Below are 25531 nucleotides of genomic sequence, written 5' to 3' on the forward strand. Positions count from 1 at the left end.
GGGCGAGCAAAGCCGGGAACAACGGAGCTGGGAACAGCCCGGCCGGACCGCAACCCACAGCGCCCCGCTGGGTTCGGCAGCGGCCGCCGCTCCTCCCCTCGCCCGCGGGCAGGGCGGGGGCAGCGCCCCGCCGGCGGCTTGTACCTGTCCCGGAGGAGGAGGAGCCGGAGCCGCGCAGCCAGAGGGACAAAGTTAACTCTGGAAAGTTTACCGCGGGTGGGAAGAGAAAGGCGGGGAGCAAAGGGGAAGGTCGCTCCCGCCCCGTCGGCCGCAGCCGGGGCTCCCCGAGGAGGAGGACGCAGCGGCGGGGCCGCCCGCGGGGGACGCTTCGCTTCCTTCGCGCTGGGCTGGGCGCCCTCGCAGCGGAGGCACCCGGCGGCCTTCTGAGGCGACCGGCGAGTGGGAGCGGGAGAAGCGGCCAGGACCGGGGACGGGCGCCCGGAGGAGCTCCCGCGGGGGTGCCGGCGGCCCCCGAGCGCCGCGCCGTGCGCCCGACGAGACGGAGGCTCCTTCGCCCCCCCCTGCACCGGGACCCCTGCGCCCTCCTCCCCGCGGCCGGCGGTTCCCATGGCTCTGAGCAAAGGGCTGCGGCTGCTCTGGAAGCAGGAGCCGGGGCCGAGCGCCCTGCTGGAGGCGCGCAGCCGCCAGGACTGCCTGTTGCTGGAGGCCGGCACCGTGGCGGCGCTCAGTAAGTGCGTGCGGGGGCGGCTGTGGGGGCGCGGAGCTGGCGTGGCTGTGGGTGCCCGTGGGTGCGCGCCTCTGCCTGCGAAGGGGCGCTGGGGTGCAGCGGCAGCAGGCGATGCCCAGGAGCATTGGGGCACTTTCCCCCGTGGTATGGAGAGAGGAAGGGGAGCGCGTAGACCCGCCACGTCCAGTGGGATGCTAGATGCGGAGAGCGCCTCACCTCACTTACAGCCCGATCTCCAGCACGGTCCTCCAGGCTTGGCCACTTGCTGTCGCATTTGGGTGACCCTCAGTACGTGCCATGCACGGAGGGTTGGCCAGCATCTCCTGCCGATCCGTGTCCCATCGCTGCTCTGGATGTCTTTAGCCGCCTCACCAGCAGCCGGGTAGAAGAAGCAGGAGAGGCCACCTGGCTGCCTGGTGGCGGTGGGGTCTCGGCACAGGGCACCTTTAGTGTGCAAAACTTATCCTCGACAGCCTTGACTGCAGAGGAGGGTCCAGATAAAGGGATGGGGTCCACCGTCTCTTGAGGAAGTTTCTACTCAGCTACATCAGGTGCTAACTGCCAGTGAAGACAGCCAGCTCACAGCAGAGATGTTTTGGGATGACTGACTTTTCTCCCGTAAAAAAAGCCCAGGCTTCTTGCTGTGTTGCCCCTGTGATTTGAACGGTATTTGGTTACTTGAGTGTCTGGCTCTTACTGGAGGAGTCTCGTAAACGTGCTCAGGGTTATCTCACCTTGTGTTTTTGATACTTGTCACACTCGAGCTAATGCAATGGTGATAGTGCTAATGCTGCGACAGACACCGAAAAATGAGGTGACTGAGAATGTGAGGTGCAAGAAGCAATGCAGGGAAACACATGCTTGTGCTGCGCTCTTAAATTGTTTTCTGTGTGATACCCGTGCCTGCAATCATGCTGCTGTTCGCAGCATTGTCAGAGTCTGTGTTCAAGCAGCTCAAACTGTTGTAGAAAGACCCTGTGTGTACACTGTGATTTGTACAATGTCAGTCACAATGTCTCCTCAGAATCTGGGTCTACTGAGCTGAATCTTCCACATTGTACAGTGGTAGGACATGCAGACAAAAATGCTTGATTTTCAGGTGCTGGGGACTTTAGGAATGATGAAAGCCAAAACGGTCATCAAGGGGCAGCTGATTTTCACAAGAATAGTTCTGACAGTGGAAAAATTTTGACCTGTCATGAAAAAGATGTTATTGCCACACTGTGGGGAATTTTGTTTGGTTGGTTTTGTTTATTTTATTGGAGTTTTATATTGTGTAATATTTGGGGGGTTCTGTTTCTTGCTAAATTCTTCAGTAATAGTGGACATGAATGTGTTACATTTTTCTAGGGGAGTTTTTTGTGTCAGTTTTCAGTGAGCTGGCAGTGAAAAGGCTGTTAGTACTGAGCAGCACTTTACTCACTTTCCCTGATTCTAAAACCTGTTGACATTAAAACTCTATATTGATATCAGTGGGGTTTGGTCTGTATTTTGTTTTTCTGATAAAAATCTAAAGCACCTCTGCTTCCTAAAACCAATGTGAATGAATAAAATTGAGAGTCCAGTATTTACCTAGCCAGCCCTGAGCCACCTGTAGGACCAGTGGTTGGAAAGATTTGAAATCTCACTAATTAAAGGAATCATCAACATAGAGTAGATTTTTTCTCCCCCAGTGTTGCCATCCCCCATTTGAATTGCTATACCTAAAATGATTTAGTGGCTGGAAAATTGCCCAGTGGAAAAGGACCTGGTGGTGCTGCTCAGCATCCGTCTGAACATGATCCAGCAGTGTGCCCAGGTGAACAAAGAGGCCTATGGCATCCTGGCCTATCTCAAAATAGGACCATGTCCAGAGAAGGACAATGAAGCCAGTGAAGGTCTGGAGCACAAGTCCTATGAGGAGCAGGTGAGGGAGCTGGGGGTGTTCAGCCTGGAGGAAAGGAGGCTCAGGGGAGACCTTATCACTCTCTACAACTACCTGAGATGAGGTTGTAGCCGGGTGGGGGTTGACCTCTTCCCCCCGTAACAAGCAACAGAACAAGAGGAAATGGCCTCAACTTGCACCAGGGGAAGTTTAGATTGGATATTAGGAGAATTTTCTTCATGGAAAGGGTGATCAGGTATAATGGAACTGGCTGCCCAGGGAGGTGGTGGAACCACTATGTCTGGAAGTGATCCAAAACTATGTGGATGTGGAAGTTGGGAAACATGGTTTAAATGATGAACACAGTGGTACTAGTTTAATGGTTGGACTCAATGATCTTAGACATCTTTTCTAATCTTAATGGTTCTATGATTTTGTGATTCTATCATTCTAGAATTTATACAGTCTCTCTTAAAATGTGTTAGGAGAATTCTGAAGTAGTGATTTGTGTGGTGTAAAAAGCCTGTTTGCCATGCCTTTTGGAAGTCCAGTGTCATGTCTTGAGACAATTGTAATCACTCATCCGTTGGCATTCAGCCCACTCCATGGTAATAACCTTGTCATTTTATTTCATTTGATTTCTCTATTCCTTCCTGGGTCGGTTCCTGTATTATAGGAAAAGCTAGTTTGTCCAGTGGAGCCTGTTTAGATAATTTCTTCTGTTTATGCAGCAGAGGACCAGAAAAGGAGGGAAAACCAGTAATAGGTATTGTGATGGTGAATTTAGAAGAATTGTGAAGAGGAAGCTTCACAGCAGGGTGGTAACAGAAACAACAATAATTCTGCTTTGTTTGACTTGCCTTTAGGTTGTTACTAACCATAGAACACGACTGTGGGAGGTTAACATAAACTTTGTATATGTGTGGTTTCAGACATACTAGTCCTGGGATTGTGTTAGTTTTGGCTTCTCTGTCTATTTTCTGTTTCTAAAATAAAGTTCTTTAAAAATTGCATACCTGTGATGAGGAAGAATTATGCAACTGTGCCTTATACAAACCTCTACACTAAATAAAAGCAGATTGGTATACCTGGAGCACTTAAGCTGTACAACATTTTATGTAGTTTTGCAATTGCACCCTCATGTAAACAGAACTGTAGAGAGGATTAATCATAGATGGACAGTGAAGGCCCAAGAACAAATTTTAGTCATTGTTCATTATTAGTTTTTCCATAATTACCAAGTATCTCTGCCCTTGAACAGGCATGACGTCTGCACTTCCAGAGAGTTTAATTGCTTCTATAATAATTTTGTACTAGAAGAAACTTAAACGTTGAATTTAACCTAGTTCAAGTGGCAGAAGGGAGTGGGCATTGTCCTGGAAGGAGTGGTGTTACAAAAAAGAAATCTGAAAAACCACACACTTGGGTAGACACAGTGTCAATACAGGCTATAAACCTCTGTCAAACTCCTCATTAAAATAAACACTTTCAAACACTTGTGAGCTAACAATTTGATGCTGTCTTGTGAATGGATGACTTTATACTTTTTCCTCTCTCGATATGCTATAAAGGTAATGATGACAATTTTAGTTGCAAATTGGTTATGTTTCAAATTTCTGTACTCCATACAGAGATTTAATACCTGGAAAATATTTGCATCCTGGATACCAGTAGTGGAAAAATACTGTAAAGATCTCAAATTGTCTGAGATGTCAGCAATTTATAAAATGAGAACACTTGTTCTGCAATGGAAACCTAAACTAAGAAACTTTAGGAAAAATCAAGAAATCAGAAATCACTGGAAACTAGGAAACCTAGTTGCATATCCCTAAACCCCTTGACTTAATCTGTATAGTGATGTGATATCAACAGAACAGTTTTCTGCTCTACCGTAAGTCAAATAGTATTTTTGAGGATGGGAGTTTGTCTTCCTCCTCTCATGATGTCACTGTAGGGTGGGGGGTAAAATCCAGTGTTTTGAACTGAGTGACACATTTTGCTGGAGGTTTTTTTTTTTTTTTTCCCTTTTTGGCCACTGGCAATCCTAGAGCTCTAGTTATCTCCAGAAGGGTGGGTGACAGCCTTTAACAATTCTTCCAGGAATTCTCTGAACTAGAACATCAATGTATTCTGTGGAAGAAACCCATAGTCATGAAGGATGAAGAAAAATTGTCATTGATTTAGAAGTTTTTGCTTACTACAACAGGGAGTATAGATACAGATGCTGTTCCTCCTTGAAACACATTACAGTTTCAGTGGTTTACAGATGAAGTGAACTGCACAAGGTAGTTCTGGACTGCTGTCAAGGCAGTTGCTAAACTAAACTAAGGCTATAGTGGTGAAAATATGGTGATTTAACTTTATTATGGCAGGTAATTTCAGTGAAAAGCTGTCAACAGGAGTGCTCTGCTATTGAAATTCAGCATAATAATGTGTTTTCTCAAGGGCAGAGCCAAAGGGTGCAGAGATTTTTTTTCCCCCGCAAGCTCTTTGATTCTGCAGCTGCTTTTGTAAAGGATGTTACATTGCCTGTTACGGTAAATCCTAAATGACCATGGTGTCTGGAAAGTACAGAAGTTCAAAGCTGATACAGTGTGTGTTTTTGCAAATATGTCTGAGGTTTTTCCAGACTTTTACTCACAGATCTGGGAAGTTAGCCTTTACTAGAGACAAACTTACGCAGAGTTGAGGTGTGTGTACACTCTGTGGAGGAGTTCTGTGCCTCCTCTGCCACTTAGTTGCAGGTGTGTGTGTGGTTGTCTGATGCAGCTGAGTGAAATCCAGGGTAAAGTCTTGCAAAACCAGGAAGTAGCAATTATTTACCTGTGCATCCTTTTTTTTCTTTTGTACAGAAAGCAGTTTCTGTGCTGTATGTACATTCACTGTTTACAATGAGCTCTGGTTTTGTAATTATGTGAACAACTATGCCACTGAGTGGGGTATGGGAATCAAACACCAATACTTTTATAAGCACACTGTGAATGCATTTCTAAGCACTACACTCTATCCAAGACGGTGAGCCCTCCACCATGGCTCATTTCTACTCTTACGCCAGAATATTCATGTAGCTAGCACAAACTCTTATGAAGTTTTCTGTAGTTTAGTGGTGTTCCAACTTTTTCCCTACTTGTGGAAGCAGTCTGCAGAGCAGAAGTCCTGTCTTCCTTGCTTATGCTGGCAGTGGGCACTTGCAAGCTAGGGTTTCTCAGGCTGAACTTCACTGCTTTAGATTGTAGGAAAAAGTGTGTGTTGCAATTCTTTCGCTATTGTCAAAATGCAGACTGGGTACAGAGAAGAGGGAAGATGTATTAGTGTAAATGTAGAGTGTTGATTACAAGACTTGTTTTCTATGCTAGGAAACAAGTAGTAGTTGTGAGGGATAAATTCTTTGTGGTGGTTATGTCTATAGTGACTGCTGCATGTTTCTATGTAAATATGAGTCATACACGGCAGAAACCACATAAAGATAATGGCCAAGCTTCAGAGAAATCACTAAGGGACTTCTCTTTTATTTTCTTGACTGTCTGCAGCAGCATGGAGCTGGCCAGTAGAAACCCAGTGGTTTCATTAATCCATTATTCTTTGATTGTGACTGAATATGTTCATATGTGCACATGCAGGTATGAAAACATAATCTCTCATTAGAAGCAGATTGTTCTCAATCTCATATAGAAAACCAGGGAATTGATCTTTCCAAAATGCCAATTTTCTGTTTTGTTTGTTGTGTTTTCAACCAGAAACATCTCTTACTAGAAAATTGGTAAATACATTGCTTAATGTTTTAAATATTTGGACTCTCTTAACTATAATTCTGAGCACCGACTTCCTCCAAGCTCTGTACTGCTTGGCCTATATGGTGTTTCTGAATGCAGTCTGACTTTCACAATGCCTGTGTAGCTGGGATTGAATGTGAACAGGAAGATTTTAGTGGTGAAATATATTGAAACCAAAACAAAGTACTTTAAATGTGTCTGCAGATGACTGAAAACACAATTTGGAGGCAAGTTAATTGTCTAAACTCCTATAATACATGACACTGGACTTATTTCTAGGTAAGATGCTTGTGGTAGTGCATATATGGGAGTTTTGGTATGAAATTTGTTTGATTACAGATTTCCCCTTTTTCTGGGAAAAGTTCACACCTCTTTCCCCCAAATGCTAAATGACACAAATAAAGTCATCCCATGACACCAAACCAATGTTTCTTAAAATACTTAGAAATGTGCTTGAGATGACATTCGTATAGCAGTCCCTACAGCCAAGCAGGTGACTATTTCCAGAATCAGGCTGAAAAATCACAAGGGAGAAACAGAATCCATAACCTAGTCTCAGGTTCTTTCTTTTTTTCAAGAACTTTTCCTTCATTTTTATCTTTAAGTTGTAGGTATTACTATGTCTGTCCTTAATGTTGGACTTGGAATTATGATACCTTTCTCTACCTTCTTACTCCAGTCACTAACCTTTCTGTGCTCCATATGCTTGGGAGTTGTGCTGATTCTTGCTGAAGTCTGGGGGTTCAGTCCTAAGGAGAGGTTGAATAAAGGAAACTGCCTATGTCTGGCCAGTTCCTGCTAGCTGGTAAATTGAATTAGCAGGTTTTACAAGCAGGAAGTCACACTTGGTTAAGGCATACAGCATAATGTAGTTGTATGTCTTTTCATGGTGGGAGGTTTTTTGGCTCTGAAGTATTTTATGCATGGAAAAGGTCACTTTTAATTGATTTTATTGTAGGTTAGTTTCATTGAATTATTGCATACCTGTTGTTTTGCAAGGGTTGAAGTGTTGAGGTAATGTGCCAACCTTATGTTTACATCAGGAGCTTATTAATAATTAAGGAAAGTGCTTGAGGAATGCAGATCGTGTGCAGATCTAAAGCTGTTATGAACACAGCACAGTTATGGTGATTATTGCAGGAGAGCTGATACTCATTACATGCTTAGTGGAAGGAAAGATTACTAAAGAATTATTAATGAGAAGCTTTAGTGGAGTTTGGTGATTATTATGTGTGCCTTAGTTATTAAGTAGTAAAGAAATGCACTATGTAATTTCAAACTAAACTTGTTCTCTAAGTAGAAAACTTTTTTGTTTCTTCAACTTGTGTAACAGTATTGTGTATTAACTCTGTATGTATATATGTAGGTATCTCAAGTTGGCTGGCTTAAAAGAGGAAGGATTTTACATGTGAGCAGAATATAGCTAAACATGTAGCTCTCATCTTAGGTTTTCAACCAGACCACTCTCACTGTCTCTGCATTTCAGAGATTTCATAAAAGCTGTTGCAGAATAAACCCCCTGATTTTGGGAGACTTAAAAGAGAAGCACAGAAATAGTTTTCATGTTACCACAGAATCACAGAATCCTTAGGATTGGAAGGGACCTCTGGAGATCCTCCAGTCCACACCCCCTGCCAAAGGCAAGGTCACCTAAAGCAGGTGACACAGGAGCTCGTCAGGTGTATTTTGAACTTCTCCAGAGAGGGAGACCCCATGACCTCCCCAGGCAGCCTCTTCCAGTGTTCTGCCACCTTCAGTGTAAAGAAGTTCTTCCTCATGTTGAAGTGAAACTTCTTGTGTTTTAGTCTATGGCCATTGCTCCTCATCCTGCCACTGGCCATCACTGAGAAGACTCTGGCCCCATCCGTTCAGCACCTGCCTTTGAGATATTTATATGCATTAATGAGATGTACCACCAAATATTGGTAAGACTGTATTTTCTGTATTGTTGGAACTTGTCAGATATTGATATATATTTTCCCTGTTCATCACAGTCCTTTAGAGTTTCACAGAAATTTTTCCCTTTAACGCTCTTCATGCAACAAAGTAGCATGTAAGTTTTGTTCTCTGTGTAGCCACACTCTTTTTGATTCTGACTCCTGTGTCGTAGCACTCTGATTGCTCTAGGAGATGTTTCAGGTTTTGATGACAGTTATATGAGATTTTAATAAGATTTTGAGATTTATAAATGTTTCATTTTAATCATAAGATATGAACCTGCCTCAAGCACTCTGGAGTAATGTCCTTTGTGCAACACCAAGGAGTGTAACAGGACAGGAGACTGAATTCCATCGGTATCTCTAACAAAGGGAATTTACACACACCACCCCCCAAATGTGGTCCACAGGCACTAAAACATTCTGGCCTCTCTGTTTACATGACCCACAGACATATCTGTGCCTGTTTGGCATTTTCCTTTCTTGCTCCTTCCTGCTCCTTCCTTCCAGGCGGCTCTGCTGGTGCTGCTGCCCCGACTGATGCTGCTGTGCAGGCATAGGTTCTGACAAGTGGCCTGCCCAGAACGGCGACATTTCTGTCCTAGTACTAGCAAAACACAGCTATTTGGCTGTGTGTTTGGAGAAGTCCTGTGCCAGGAGCTGGCATGTGTGTGATGCCACTGGCTTGACCTGGGAAACCCCAGTGGGTTCCATACATGCCAGTGTCAGGTACTTCTTGCCAATAGTGGAATGAGCTGTGTGTTGCTTAATTCCACACTGAAATAAATTCCATTCTTTTGGATTGTGCTCTTACCAGACACTTCTAACAGCCAGCTTTCCAACTTGTAATTCTATTTTGAAGAGTATTGCCATGCTTTCGAAGTGACTTTTGAAATGCTTTCAGGTTGTGCCTGGCCTGCAACTTTATGAGCTCCCACATGAGTCTCAGATCTGAACCTCTCGGTGTTTCTCCCATTTTAGATTTCTCCCTAAACTGGAATATTTGGAGTAAGAATTTTGGTTTTGGTTTTCCCTTTTTATTTTAAAGTAGCACAAGTATTTTAATGTAGACAGGCTCTTAAAGCAGGGAAGAGATTTAAGAAAAACCTGTCAGTATGTTGTTGCTGCTCTTTTCTACTTAGTAGAGATGTGTATCTGTGTCCTTGAACAACTGTTTTGAAAAGTTCACTCAGTTTTTTTCCCTCTCCCCCCTCTCAGGCTCAGTTTAAAGGCACAGAAAGGCACAAAATTAATTTATGGGCATAGAGCAGCAATAGGGGATACACATCATAAAGTCACACCGAGACACCATGGTAATGAAACATCACCTTTTTTAACCTGTTTTTTTAATACCTAAGAGAGTCTTGACAGGGAGGGTTTTTTTCAAAGACTGAAACATTGTTATAGTCTATCTAAACTGGTTCTGTGAAATTGTTTTTATAAGTGCCTGCGAACTGAGCTTGCAGAGTCTCAGCTCTTAAAATGTGCCATTACCGAGTATTTAAGTTATTGTGCAGAGATTTATGTTACCCAATAAAAATCACTTTATCCTCTACCTGCTGATTATGCTTTGCTTCACTGGTGTGTGTGGTATCAACATTCTGCTAGTTTCTCCTGATTTATTCGGTGTTCTAAGAAAGTAGAGTACGTAAGTTGTGAAAGTATGGTAGTAAAAACAAAATTAAGAAAAAATTAACAAGTCTTCTTTATTTGTCACAAGTGCAAAAATTGAGACAAACATGTTTTAATTGCTCTTGGGGGTTGTCTCTGTTAAGGAATTTTGCAAGAGGAATTGTCCTTCATTTCACTTCAAAGTGTCAGCAATATATGGGATATTTATTTGTTTTCTATGCTTCTCACTGAGCTCCTTGCCTCTTGAGATTTATAAAGAGAAGTCTCTTTCTTTTCTCTTCTATCATCCACTGCAAGCAGTTCAGTTTGTCCTTTTTAAGCCCAGAGGTTTCAGGGGTTTTTAAACTGCCGAAGTTAATTAGGAGCATAAGATTGCATATTATTAGCAAATCTCTGAACGTACAATGTTGCTGTTTATCTGTAGTTCAAGAAGTAAAAGGACATTTGAAGGTTACAGTCTACTTTCCTCATTTGGGAGATTAACTTTACTCCTCATTGGGAAATATATACAAAATGCAGACTTAGTCATTCAGAAAGTATGCTGATTTTATGTTAAAGCATCCAGTGACAAGTTTGATCTGTGGTCTGGCTTAGTATCTAAATGTTCAGTATGTGCCTCTTGCAGTTACTTGTTGGAGAAATGCACAAATGTAACCACGAGCATCTGACCCTTTATTTAATTAACTAATTCTTACATCACTAAAATATGTTTAATTCCTCTTGAAATCAACATCTGGTCTTGTGTCTACATCAAATCATGCTATCCTGCATAAAAAAAACCCAGTTCTGTCTGAAATTAGACTGAGAGTCTGGAAGTATAAACTCTCTTTGTACATCAAGAAAAAATATTGTATTTTAGCTTATGGCAAGACTGATTGTTATTTTTGTTCTTATTTTAGAACAGTGTAAATTTTACATGTGATTATGTATTTCTTTATTTATTCTGGATCTGATGTGGCATCTGTACCATAGAATAAAATTGTAACTGACAATCATGTTGTTTGAAAATATAGTGAGTGTTCTTCTTTCTTCTAGGGTGGTGTGTAGAGATGCTATGCATTTCTGTCCCATCATGTTTTAATCTCTGGTTTTACAGCATTTTAACCCTACTTTTGTACTGTAGTCTTGTTAACTGAGAAAAGTCAACTGTGGAAAGCATTGGTGTAGGCAATAGCAATCTGAAAATTTTATAAAGACTGGATAACTAAGTTTCCTGCCTTTCTCTTTGTTTCTTAGCTCCAGAAGAAAAGGATGCAATTAAAGAACAGTATGAAAAACTCATGGATGCTTATGGCTGCTTAGGAGAGCTTCAGCTTAAATGTGGTAAGTGACCATCTGTATGACTGAGATTATAAAATGCCTTGACAATGCTAAATGGTAGTAAGTGGCTAAAGTTGTCTAATTCCTTAAATTGTGAAAACTGGTTGCACCTTGTCATGGGCAGTCTGGAAAAGATCAGTTTCTTTTTCTATTTTGTGCCAAAAGCATATCACTGAATGATGGATGGATTTTTCTTCATTTGTTATGTCTAACATTCTTAACTGCCTGAAGATAATTGCCATTCTTCTTTCCCTACCTCATTTGTCCAAGGCAAGCTATGATTTCTTAATTCTTCTCTTCTTTAAGGATCATGTTTAGACACTATCATGGTCATCTGAGAGTACAGTACTACAGATTGCCAGTTCTTATTATAATGCCTAATTACCTTTAATCATTCATAGAGATAGGGATTTGCAGAAGAAAGCCTCTGGCTTCAATTAGTATAGTTAGGAATGTTTATTGTCATTGATGTAAATTTTTGGACAGTTTGGGAATCTTGATTTAGCAAAGGACTTGTTATTACACTGCCTGCAGGAATGTTAATGGAAAGAACATGTTTTAAGAAGAGAACTGCAGTGATTGATTTGCAGATTATAGGACCTTACACAATACTTAAAAATCACTGATGATTTAGATGCATAAATAAAAGAGCACTGTATGTGTTGTTCCCAAGTCGTTACAGTGAGCCCTAATTTTCACTTGGAGAAATGATAAGACTTTTCCATATTGCTTGGTGCTTGGTCAAGGAATCTACCACAGGTAGTGGTGGTGTGAGCATTGGTGTATTTAGGCCAGTAGATATAATTGTGTCTTTTTATACCCCACTTACCATTTTGCAGCCTGAGAAATATGACTTGATATTGACCTGAAGAGGCAACTGCAATCTGGAGGATTTTTGTGTCATAATTTAAAACTGTAGACCCATCTAGTCTTTTAAAATGAATGTGGACTTTTTGTTTGTTTTGTTTCTTGTGGAGTTAATTAGACATTTCTCTGGAGATTTATATCAATTTGCTAATGTAATTTAAAACGGAGGACTCGTGATTAGTTTTTCTTGGCACTTGGATCTGTTTTTCTTCATAGAAGTTAATGAATCCTGTTGTAGTAATAAAGGAATGTAGCTACTGAGTTCAAGCTCTTCAAGCTACAGATAAGGGTAGTTTTTGTATGTGATGGGAACCAAATATATCCAATTTTTGTCTTTATATGAAAAGGTGAATGATTTCAAATGGGCTGTGAAATATTCTCAGTCTTACTTTTTCTCATGTCCTTATTTCTTCTTGAACAACATATGCTTAACTTCAGTGCTCTGAAAGTGTGAGGTTTTTCCTTTCTGAGCTTTCTCACTGCACCTCTGCCTTGTTGTAGCATTAGATTACAAGTTCTGATACAGGACTTACTTTGGGAGGGATTGTTAAAATTCAGTGAAAAGTCAGAGGGTCATGCTATAATGGTAAGTGAAGGTAAGCAAACATTTTCTGCTTCTGAACATTTTTTAAAAAGCACAGATGCATGTCTGCTATCTCACTATTCAAGAGGTAGCCCAGGTTTTTGTCACAGTCTGTTTTTGATCTTCCATCTTACATGTGAGTTCTATCCCTTTAGCTGTTGCCTAAATAAAAGATTAACACTACAAAGGAATTGTACTGGGTTTGTGTAGCAAGATTTTGGTAGCAGGAGGGTCTACAGGTGTGGCTTCTCTGAAAAGCTGCTGGAAGCTTTCCCTGTGTTCAGTGGAGCCAATGGCAGCTGGCTCCAAGATGGACATGCTGCTGGCCAAGGGTGGGCCCATCAGCAGTAGTGGTGGTGCCTCGAGGATAACAGATTTAAGAAGGGGGGAAAATACTGCCCAACTGAAGCTGGAGAAGAGCAGAGCTAAAATATGTGAGAGAAACAGCTCTGCAGACACCAAGGTCAGTGGAGAAGGAGGGGCAGGATGTGCTCCAGGTGCCTGAGCTGGGATTCATCTGCAGCCCGCAGTGCAGACCATGGTGAGGCAGCCGTGCCCCTGCAGCCCATGGAGGTCCAGGGTGGAGCAGAGATCCACCTGCAGCCTGTGGAGGACCCCACACTGGAGCAGGTGGATGCCTGAAGGTGGCTGTGACCCTTTGGGGAAGCACACAGCGGACTAGACTCCTGGTGGGACCTGTGGACCCATGGAGAGAGGAGCCCACACTGGAGCAGGTTTGCTGGCCAGATTTGTGACCCTGCAGGGGACCCACCATGGAGCACTTTGTTCCAGAAGGCCTGCAGCCTGTGTGAAGGACCCACGCTGGAGCAGTTCATGAAGAACTGTGGCCCATGGGAAGGAGTCATGCTGGAAAAGTTTGTGGAGGACTGTCTCCCATGGGAGGGTCTCCATGCTGGAGCAGGGGAAGAGTGTGAGGAGTCCTCCCCATGAGGAGGAAGGAGCAGCACAGACAGTGTGTGATGAACTGATCACAGCCCCCATTTCCCATCCCCCTGCACCACTGGGGGAGAGCAAATTGGGAATAAAGTTAAGCTTGGGAAAAAGTGAGGGGTGGAGGAAGGTGTTTTCAAGACTTGGTTTATTTCTCATTGTCCTTCTCTGTTTTGATTAGTAATAAATTAAACTAATTTCCACAAGTTGAGTCTGTTTTGCCCATAACTGCTAAGTGATCTCTCCTTGCTCTTATCTCAATCCACAAGCCTTTCATTATATGTTTTCTTCCCTGCTCAGCTGAGGAGGGGACTGACAGAGCAGCTTTGGTGGACACCTGGCATCCCACCAAGGAGAGTCAAACTACCACAGGAATGCAATGTAACTTTTTCCCTTTTTGTAGAATGTATTTTAGCAGCTGCAAACAAAGGCATAATTGGCCAGCTCTTCACGGAGGGTTGGTGATCACATAGACTTTATTCAGGAGTATCGGCGTTTTTTCTTACTACTGGAAACGTGCAGACCATAAGTATTAAATTAACTGAGAATATTTGTGAAAATACATTCCACTGGGATATTAAGAGTATATCTGTAGAGCAGAAGGGGAGACTTTTTGCCAAGACATGAAAGACGTCTTTGAACATTTTAATTAATCTGTAAATATCACTACTTAGAAATCCAAATAAATCACGTTGTATGCCTGCCAAAGTAGATCATGCTTTTCACAAGAAAGTAGATGAAATATGTGAAACTGACTCACAAAGTTAATGTTTCCCACCCGTAGTAACATTCACTTCTATGTACTTATGTCTGTTAACATGACTCACTAAATTCTTCTGCTTTCTTTTGTGAGATGGATGGCAGCAGAATGAATTGTACAGTGTCTCTGAGCTGTAACTCAGCCAAGATTTTGCTGCCAATGAAGATCTAGCAGTGACAAATACATCTTAAGCAAAGTGTTAAAAGAGCTGGCTTTACAGTGTTTTGTTCAGACACTGTGATGTCAGGAAGAGATGCATACATAGGGTGGTATTTTAACACCATCACCACATAGGTTGTTTGGGTTAATACAGCTGCTGTATTTGGGGAGGCATTCTGAATTCGTTTGATTGTGTATGTACTCTCACTCTTGTACACATACAATGCGTAGTTAAAAGGAAGAAATTTCAAATGCTAAAAAGACAACTAAGTACCTGTCTTCTATTATTTTTGCACTTTTCCTAAAAATGTGATTGTATGTAGAAGAAGGAGAAAGAGGAGTGTCTTTGAGACTAAAATGGTAGTTTGGAAAATCTTGGCTCTTTTCATAATTCTGCTGTAGATTTCCTCAGGAATTGTCAGCTAGGTGGTTAGAAGGTACTGCTCTGCTGTGTTCTGCTGCTATTTTTGAAGACAGACAAGAGGCAAAAAAATTTTTAGTGGACTATAAAATGGAGTAGCGTATATGTGGAGTGGAGATGGAAAAGGCTGAGGGAACATAAGGCAATGGCATGACTGTCACGGAATGGAGAAAGAGTAAAAATTGGAGAAAATCCATTTAAAAAAGAAAAGGCAGTCTTGAGTGAAATAGTTGCAGTTAAGAAGGACAAAATAAGAATTTAATATTGTCTCCTTTTCACTGTAGCTCAAAATAGGCAGCATTGAAATCATCCCCTGAGCTGCAGGGGAAGCAATTACCTTGAGTCATGTAGACAGGTTAAATACAGAAACTGCAGCTTATTATTGTACAGTGTGACGTACCAGAACTGCATTTCCTGTTCAACTTGGATAAAGGCAGTTGGTTTCACAAGAGCTTTTGAAAAAATGGATGGAAATTATTATTGTCTTGTTTCTGTGCTAAATATTCTTCATCCTCTGCCTCTCTTGTGCAACCTAATAAAAGGGCATTCAGCACATATCGCTGTGAGCAAAACATTTCTTACGTTTCTTCACAAATGTTTTTTACAGATGGTTGTAGTGCTTGATAGCTGTAATGAAGCAAAATAATGATCTTGGTCACATTTGTACCTATTTATCTGAGATCAAAGTCTGGTCCATAAGCTTTGAAAGAATTTTTTTCTTTAGTACTGTATGTTGGTCTTGCTTTTTCATAGATGTGTTGCTGTAGAAAGCATGACCAGTAAGGAACACTTCATTTCTTGCTCTAAAATTATTTCAGAGATTTCTTTAAAACGTTCCAGATTGCATTCCAAGGACAGGAGGGACATTTCTATAGTTGTGACCTTCAAGTGCAGTTCTTACATTCCTAAATGACTTTCATCTATATGTACAGTTTACAAAGGCTAATATGAATCAGGATTGTACATTAAACTACTTGTTTAAGTTAAAGGGAAAAAAAAAATCTCCAAGGTGGGATATGATACATAGTCTACAGCTGATGTGCTTGGTGGTTGGTACAAAGTGAAATAAATATAAGAGCCAGATCTGGAACCTTGATCACTTCACAGGAAAAAAAATTCCATTTTTTTGATTGCTTTTTATTGGCCTTCATGCTGGTCCCATTCATCATGCATATTGCAGCTGTTGGGTGAACATAACATGTTCTCTGCTACTGTATTGAACATAAAATAGACAGGAAATTGCCGTTAATTTTCCACCCATTGTATTTCCATTAATTAATTTTTTTTAATAAGAACTCTTGGGCTTGTCTTTCCAGAAATGAGTTTGGCCTGTCCCGTACTCCAGATATGCAAGGAAGTCCTGAGAGCAGGGAGCCTCTGTAGACTGGCTGCAGTGGTAGTACTGGCAGGGCCACAGACTTTAGGGAATTGATTTAGTGTTAATTCTCCCTTTGATCTGGAGGATGCACTGCCAGCATTTTAAAACACAACTTTCTGTCTTATTTGAGCTTGCACTTAAGGGGTGACTGCTCATTTCATGACTTTTAGTACTTTTCTTTCCATGTTGTTGTTGATGTTCTGAACAGAAGATTTGTAAATACCTTCAATACTGTTTAGCTCCTTTTAGAAGCTGTAACCCCATAATATGCTTCCTGGTGATACTGCCAGGTGGGTTTGACTGGACTAGCAGGTAATTTTTTCTTGTGTTTGGTGTTAGTCTGGTACTTCAAATGCTACTTCCATAAAACAGTTTTACTGGAAACTTAAAAGGAGCAGTATTTTTAATTTAATTATAGAATTGGTAATGGTAGTGAGCTGCAGTTTTGAAAAGTTACATCTGTAGAGATTTGATTGAATAGTCTGCATTGTTTAAAGGGGAAATACCTTCTGGGTTTAAGGAATATCTGGATGTTTCAGTTTGATCTATTTAATTGAAGTTGTGACATTTTCACAGTTTGTTCACCAAAACCAATTTAAAAACTCTTTTCTTTCTTGTGTGATGGCCTCACAAATCCACTTACCAAAGGAAATCCCATGTTGTGTTCATAGCAAGATTGTTTGTTTGCTTTGGAGGTGGGTGGGTATAGTAAACCAGGAGTGCCACTTCAGGCATTCTTTTATGTTTCTACCCTTAAATTTAAGTGCATTTAGGTTGTGGTTGATACAGCTGCTTTCATGTTGCATGTCTACTTTCAACAGGAAAGATTATGGGTTGTTGACATTTACATAATGGGAAAGAAACCATGTTTGCTTTTTAAAGTTTGAATTTAGAAGTAAATGGACTGATTTTTTTTTTTTTTCTTTAGTGTAGTCATAATCAGCAGACTTTCAGGGACTGGAAAATAAGCAGGAATATTTTTCCTGTGTCTGAAAATGTTATGTTTCTTCCATATTAGGTGCTACTTGGATACATAAAGCTTTTGTTTCATTCCTTGGAATAACATTTGCAATATGAGAAAATGCCGAGTGAAAGCATGAGTGGAAGCAGCACAGTTCTCATTTCCATTACAAACTGGTCAAATGTGTTTATCAATATATATAAAAGCATTGACAGCCTGAGTTGAGGGAAAAGGTGGGAGAATTGTTTGAGATTAAATGAACAAATTCCTAGACATAAACTGCTGGTAAAGAAGGGAAGCTCTGTGTGTAGCTGTATAGTGTAGTGGTGAGTAATTTCTTACACCTTAATGGAGACATGGCTAAAAGATGAATAGTGGATTAGTGTTTTGGCAGCATTAATTCTGCTGTGTGAGATTCTAAAAGGGTGAAAGGCTGACAGGAGCATTACCTTTGTTCAGAACCCCATGGCTACATCTATGCTGTGAATAAAATTGGGCAGGACACAGGCCTTGAGCACTGTCAATAGGATATTGTGATTAGCTTGTTCCCTATGCCAAGAGGGCATGTGCATCAGGCAAGAATCTTCCTCCTGCAGTGATAGCCCAGAGCTGGTTCCCAGGAACACTGTCCAAATACCACCTGGAATGAAAGTGCCATCAGAGGATGGGGCTTGGAACTTTTTTCCAAGGTACAGAGTCAGAGAGATTTGTGTTAAGATGGGGCTGTGGTGTTGTAGGGTTTCTGCATTCTGTCTGTTTTGTAGCATATCCTGAGTGATTTAAGCAAATAAGAGAGGTTAGGGCTGGTCTGAAGACCACCTCAGCTCACACAGCAGCCTGGGAAGACAAAGTGGCAAAGCAGGCTAGCTTTATCATACCTTAAATCTCTCTTTTCATCCTTTTTCTCCAGTTTTCTGGGCTGTAAGTGTGAGCTTCTTTGCCAGCCTGTCTCTGTTCAAAGGTATAATGCGAAGTGTATGGTGGCTGCTTTGTAATTTGGAGTACTGTAGAGAGACTTATTCTGTGATATATAGAACTGTAGAATGACTTGAGTCAGAGGGGACCTCTCTAGACCATCTACTTCCATCGCCCCTGTCATGGGCAGGGACAGGTTCCTCTAGACCAGGTTGCTTGAAGCCCCTTCCAACCTGGCCTTGAACACTTCCAGAGGTGAGGCATCCACAACTTCTCTGGACAACCTATTTCCCTGTTTCACCACTCCCATTTTAAAATATGTCTTCCTTGTATGCAATCTAAACCTGCACTCTTTCAGTGTAAAGCTGTTGCCCCTTGTCCTATCATTACAAGCCCTTGTGAAAAGTCTCTCTCCATCTTTCGTTATGGGCCCCCCTTTAAATATTGAAAGGTTGTAATAAGGTTTTCCCTGAAGCCTTCTTTTCTCCAGGCTGAACAGCCCTAACTTTTTCTTGTGGAATTACTGCCCAGTGGCAAAAAAGTATTAGAGTTTCAGAAAACCAATCTCCTTGTACTTCAGTGACAATACAATACCTTCCTAGGTGTGATTACTTTTTTTGAGCTTATTAGCTAGTGATATAGGGGAGTAGAGTTGCTGGACCTTTGAATGTGTAAATGAGTATCCCATTTGGGGGTGAGTGGTTGAGTGGAGGAGGTAGCAAAAAGAGTTTATAGTCTCTGGTGAGCAAGTTTCTAGGTAAGGCAAAACTATGGTTTTGGTTGGCTTTTCTGTCATGTTTTATTCCTACTCAACACCTTCTTAAACTAGAGGATTACTCTATTTAGATCCAGTTATTTTCCACTGGTTACAAGCTCCTCGAAGGACAGAACCACAGGTAACAAGCCCTCTATTATTAAGTTTTTGTTCTCTTTGGCTATTTTAATGCTGACTTTCTCATTTGATCTCTTCTGAACCATTTAGAAAAGTTTAAGGTCACTGAAGGCAATGAAAGTACTTGTACTCTGTCTCAGCATCGCACCCAGGCAGCTATCCAAGTCCTTCACTACTGGTTTTTGTGACTAACAAAGCTGACTGATATTAAGGCATATTAATAGTGTTTTTATATATTGCTTCCAAATTCTCATGAGTGAAGTTTACTTTGAGCTGATCAGTTTTGTGTGGTTTCAGCTAAGTCACAGAAGCTATTAGCTATCCTGAGAGACAGCTAACTCCTCCTAACCCTTTCTGGAGGCTGCAAGGCAGTATTTGGTCAGTTATGAACTCTTGTGGTGATAACTGATGTGTCTCCTACTCTTAATTCTTTATAATTATGCAAAGTCATGTGCAAAGGAGGAACAAACTATCAGTATTTCTGGCCCTCTGCTATGATGTCGCAAGCACAGAAGACACTTCTTGAAAGCACTCAAGAAGGAGAACACAGCACAGCCTTGTTACAGAAAGAAATGTGATGAACAGAGCTTTTTAGTAAATACCACCTACACTGGCCTTTATACAAAACTGGAGTCAGCAGACCAGAATGAATAAGATCTAATCTCCCACCTTGTCCTGCCATTCCAATCCCACATGCCTACGCAAATATTCTGGCCCTGCTGAAAACCACCCCTAACTCTAGTTTCTATACCCAGCCTGTTACCTGAAAGCAAGGACTCCCCTTCTGGTGTTTCAGAAAAAGAAGAGTTGTTGTGTGAGAGCTGGTGTGCGTTTTCAGGCAGTGGTCACCCTGGAGGGTTGAAAAGCGATCCTACGAAGTGTTCCCTTTAGCTGTCTGAAGCCATACTGTCCCAGATTGTCACCGTGCCCTTAGCTAATTAACTTGCTCTTGGCAGGTCAGTTGTTGGTTCTGCTGTGCTAAATTAATAAATCTTGGCTCATTTCCACCTTTTCTTACTAACTGGAGTGACTAGCATGACACTGTCTCCATTACAGGCCAATTTAAGTGAATCAGTTTCTTCATAGCAAAACTGGCATTTCCAGAGAAATTGTTCTACTGTTTCTTAATTGTCATTTCAGAGAGAATGAGCAGAGGTTGAAATGGTTCTGTGTATGACAGATCCGATTACAGTGGTGTTCTCAAGCTCCAAATTTATCTTTTACTTTTGGGGCCCTGAAGTTCAGCTGGTTCATGATTTCACAGTTATGGCAGCTGTAATTGTTTTAGTGATAGCTGAGGTTGTCATCAAATCATGTACACGCTTTTGTGAGAGAAAAAGCAAAATCTCAAGAATTGGTAATACTGAAATTTTATGAATGTCTGAACACACCCAACTTCAGCTGAAGCCAGTAAAGAATCTGAATACTCTATGTTCTTTGGTGATTAAATTGATTTTTTGAGAAGTGTCCCAACAGTAAGCACATTGCTCTTCATAAAGTCAGTGGGGAAAACACACTCTGGTGCAGCAAAGCATGTCGATGGATAAGTATTGTGGAATATTGTGCAATTGCAGCCACTTAACTGCAGTTAAGTGGAATTCAGAAATGTAAAGAACGTGGCCTGCGTGCCTGTTGCTCCTGTTTGTTCTCCTCTGAAGCAAAGATGCTGGCCTCTGCTGGAGCCCTGTCGGCATTGCATGTGACAGGACTGGTGAGCAGCTGTGTCCGCCTGGAAATAACCCTTCTGTAACTGTCTGTTGCTTTCTAGGTAACACTCGGCTGCACTTTCTGGTCCTGGTGACAGGCTGTACATCGGTGGGAAAAATCCTGGACGCTGAAGTTTACAAAATTACTGCAACAGATTTCTGTCCTCTCCAGGAGGAAACCAAGGAAGATGAGCGCATTACTGCCTTGAAGAAAATACTGAACTCTGGGATGTTCTATTTCTCCTGGCCTAATGCAGGCTCAAACTTTGACCTCACTGTGCGGGCTCAGAAGCAGGGTGATAACAACTATGAATCTGGTAACTCGTTCTTCTGGTTAGTACTGCATGTTATACCCAAGTCTTCTGTTGTCCCCACCTGTATCTCATTGATCAGACATTCTCAGAGGGAAGTGAAAGTGCATCTCCTTTCATTTCACTCCTTTTACAGGGCAGGTGGCCTTAATGAGTTCATGGTAACTTGTGTTTAATTAAAATTAATCTGGTAGTGAAATGCAATTATAAAATGACATTTTATGCTTCAAAGAGGGAAAGACAGGATGTATTTTGCTCATACTACAGAAACATGTCTCTAGATGCCATGAATAGTTTCCCTTGCAGTCCTTTTTAATAACTTTCTTTAAAGTTATCTAATAGAAGCCTGCACTTGAACTATTCATAAATCCCATCATTTGCACTGAAGTATCTGTTATTTTTAAAAAGTGTATGTGTTGAAAGTCTGTAGTTTATTGTTTTGGCAAAATGCCCTAGTTTTTATGTTGAAAACATCAATATTAATATGTTTACAGCTCAGTGCAAATGTAAGTTGCACAAAAGAAAACTCCCAGGATACACTGTTCTGTGCTCTTTACTTTCTTGTGCTTATAAAGAAAAGAAGAATTATCTTGTATTGTGGTAAGTATTGGTTGAGGGGAAAGAAGAAAACACAATGCTAGGTTTTGTCTTTCTGGGTGGGGTCATGGTCAATGTAATTTCAGTTTGTTTGCTTTGCAAGTTTTGGCATAATGCTTGAATTTCTATACCCTTTCCCCCCCGCCCCCCTTCTTTTTAAACAGAAAGATAGTCACACAGCAGGCATAGCTGTTCTGGAAATAAATGAGGGTTTGATGTTGGTGGAAAATAACTGGCAGGGTTAATTGTGGATGTGCTGCTAGAATGTGCAGTGAGGCTTGTGGCCCAATGTAGGTGAATATTAAATAAGTAAAAAAGTTCATAATAGGTGATGAATTAACATGAGAGAGCACTTCAGTTAGGCTAAATAATCTTTCTAGCTAGGATGTGATTTTGACTGGTAAGATCTAGTGGTTTAACTCTGAAGAGAGATACATAATAAATACTTGCTTTCAGCTGTGCTAATGATGCATTCCTCTCCAAAAGGTCACCAAGCATTGTCAAGTTAAGACACATGGCAGAAATGAGTTGTACTCCAATGATGAGACTGCCAAGATGGCAATATCCCTTAATAAAGAAACAACACTTAAAGCAACTCTTTTTCCATGTACTATCTTTTGAAACTTTTCCTCTTGGAAGATAAGTATATTTGAACTTTCCTTCTTTGCTACTTCTGGCTAATCTAGAAGTAAATTTTGAAGAGTTGCCATTCTCCAATATGTTGTAGAACAGGGATAAATGGTGACAACATCACATTTAGGGCAAAAAGAAAGATCTGGAAAGATTTTCCAAAGAAAATTTGTCTTAAGGTAATTAGTTGATATGGGGAATTTCAGACCAAACAATAGATGCTTGAGGAAAGTAAACAATGAGATAAAGTGTTACACAATGAAAAGTGTAAGATGACCTTAGTTGTAGGCAACACAAACTGCCTGTTTAATGAACTGCAGCAACAAAAAAAATTCTACTGGAATTTGCCTGAGTGAGGACTTCCTCTGTGAGTAGAACTAGGAGAAAGAGGTGGAAGAGATAGCAAAACTTCTTTTAGAGCTGCCTTTTCTGTTACATATTTAGATTAAAAATGTAATAATACCTTGCACCTTTTTCAGGTAAATGCTGTACTCTAGAAGAACAATTCTTCAGGGGTTTCACTCTCTTTTACAGATCTACTGTTGAGCAATTTGTGGTCATAAAAGATATTTTCCTGGCCCTCCTTTTTAACTAAAGGCACATTTTGAAACATGAAATAAAGAAAAACATCATAATAGAAGAGACTGGCATCACTGTTAACAGACATGACAGGTTTCTTGAGTTGTTGATCTTGAAGGTTAGAACAGATGTTCCTCTTCATTTTAGTAGTACTTTTTGCAATATCTCCAGTGACTTACAGGTCCAGTTTCTGCTTGGAATTATTTTTTCTGAAAATCCTGGTGGATTTTGAACCAGTTCTTCATCCTGTAGTGAATGCTAAGGTCCAGATAGTACTGTTCCAAAAAAAGTAATTAGCTTGACAGCACTGTAATTTATGAAAAGAGATTACTAAATATAAATTTCTGGAGCTGAAAGAGGTGACATTTGCATCCAAATTTGTAAGACAAGTACAAGATATAAAGACAGCACCTTGGTGGTAGCTGTGCAGTTAAAGTTTCCTATGTTCGGTTTACTGTAATAGTTCACAAGGGTTTCTCCCTGATATTTCCAGGGTTTGGATAGAGATAAAGTACAGGAGAAAAGGGGTCATAAAACATTAATTGATTAAATTAGTGATTGTTGTCAGGTGGCAACCATGCCTGTCTGTTTGTTTTATTCAGTAATGTGTATGTTGTTGAACCTTTCAGGAACCAGCTGTTGCACGTGCCCTTCAAACACTACCAGGTGAACTGCTCTGACTGGCTTCTGAAAGTGGTGTGTGGTGTTGTGGACATTCGCACCGTGTATGCTTCCCACAAGAAGGCAAAAGCCTGCCTCATCTCTCGCATCAGCTGCGAGCGAGCTGGTGTCCGCTTCCATGTCCGAGGGGTCAATGATGACGGACACGTCTCTAACTTCGTTGAGACAGAGCAGGTGAGTGGATATATCCAATGGCTTTGCATAATTTAGTCCACTCGTGTTTAATTGGGGCAGAATTTTCAACGAGAATTAAAGGAGCTCAGGAAGTCGTTTTTTTCAAGAATATTTAGAATATTATTGCCTTGCAGATCTATTCGTTCTTGCCTATTAAGCATTTCTTTGCAATCTGCTCTTTTTCTTTGTTTCTGACTTTTTCAGTCACATGGTTTTCACTAACGCTTTTGATTTTTTCCTTGAGTGTGAAAGTCTGGCTGTTTGATACTGTAGTGAAATGCAGACATGGGTTTTTAAACCATTCAGGAAGCTGTCTAGAAAAGGTGCTGGGATGTCATCTTTGACTAGTAAAGTTCACTGTCAAATCATCTTTCACTAGTAAAGAAAATGCTGAAAAAATGACATCTTAGAGACAGGAAAATTCCAGTTCAACTAATTTTGGAGGAGACTGCTTTTATATTCCCCTTTGGTTTGTGGGGGATTCTCTCCAATGAGAGGTGGTATGACAGTTTTTATACATACGTGGTAAAAATCTCATTTCCAGCTGATGCTGAGACAAATTAAGTGTGTGAAATGCATTTAGCAGGCTCCCTTGATCGGCACAGCCAAACAAAACAACAGAGTCACTTGGTTTTATTGCACATGGTTTAGCTTGTGGCCTTGAAAGTCAGTAAAAAGCACTGGACCACGAAGAATCTGAAGTCTTCTGTGCCAGCTGAAGTGAGTGCTTTCTTACTCAAATACAATCCCCTTTTCCCTTTTGAACCGAAGTAGTAATTATTAGCAGTCAGAACCATCATACAGAAATGGATCACTCTAGAAGCAGAATAGATAAACGGCTGGTTGTTTTCAACAAAGAACAGGGATTTGCTCCTAAAATTTGGTAGTTTTCAGCATCTTCTGGGTGTATCTACAGAGCTGCATATGTGTCACAGATGGTGTGTGTATGTGTCTGTGTATATAGGTCCGTGTACAATGGAAGTAGGTTGCCTGTGTGGTGTTCATAAGGGGAGCATGAAACAGTGAGTGCAGCACAGAGACTCTTCAGCTGTGTCTTTGAAAGCCTGTTCCTGATGGCTGAGGATGGCACCACCTCTCAAAGGTGCCCACAGATCAGCACTAGTATTTCCTTACAGCAATGTGTGAATGTAGCAGCTCACACCCAGTTAGCTCCTTCCCATTATCCCACTGCATGAGCCAGGGATGGCTTCAGGCACCTGTTTGTCCAAAATCCAGACATGTTTGGGTACTTTCTAAATTTCCTCTAAGATGATGTCTTCATAATACAACTTTAACCTTTTCACCTGGTTCTGCCTAAAGACACATATCAAGCTACCTTAGATTTGGCAGTGCTTTGATCCTCAGGAGGATGCCTGAAGGAGTTGCAGACTGGTATTCCACAGCCTGCTGGTGAGGTTTGATTCCCAAGAGGTGCTCAAAGCATGCACAATGTTACACGTGTGACTTTCTGCCCAGTGGTCAGAGTTCTCACTGGGGATGCGGGTGACTTTTTGCTCATGTCCTTCCTTTTCCTGGTTTGCCTGCATTTTCAGTTAGGCTGACAGCTTTCCGCTTAGTGTTCAGGCTCCCACAAATTTTGCTTGTTGAATGTGAAACTGTTCCCCTGCAGTGCTTGGGTCTCTAATGTCAGCCTCTGAATTCTCTGCCAAAAATCCTCTTGTGTGCTGCTGCTCCAAAGCAAATGCAAGTCAAGTCTTGCAACATCTACACCTTTCTAGAAAGTCTGTCAGT

At 41.2% G+C, this 25531-nt stretch overlaps 1 protein-coding gene across 2 annotated transcripts in view; it reads left to right on the forward strand.

Annotated features, from left to right (window-relative positions):
* The first annotated feature begins 221 nt into the window (after positions 1-221).
* SYNJ2 (synaptojanin 2) overlaps positions 222-25531 on the forward strand; it is a 68373-nt gene continuing 43063 nt past the window's right edge. Inside the window, exons 1-4 of one of the 2 annotated variants that reach the window (XM_042017112.1) lie at positions 222-688; positions 11131-11217; positions 20870-21140; positions 23554-23779. In XM_042017112.1, the coding sequence (XP_041873046.1) occupies positions 568-688; positions 11131-11217; positions 20870-21140; positions 23554-23779 (705 nt within the window). In that variant the 5' untranslated portion in view covers positions 222-567. The remainder of the gene's footprint in view (positions 689-11130; positions 11218-20869; positions 21141-23553; positions 23780-25531) is intronic. The other variant, XM_042017111.1, reaches the window with a different exon arrangement.

This window comes from Corvus kubaryi, unplaced genomic scaffold (genome assembly GCF_017639235.1).
Source record: "Corvus kubaryi isolate FWS band 111438036 unplaced genomic scaffold, C.kubaryi_AGA036_p1.0 split3-73, whole genome shotgun sequence".
NCBI lineage: Eukaryota > Metazoa > Chordata > Aves > Passeriformes > Corvidae > Corvus > Corvus kubaryi.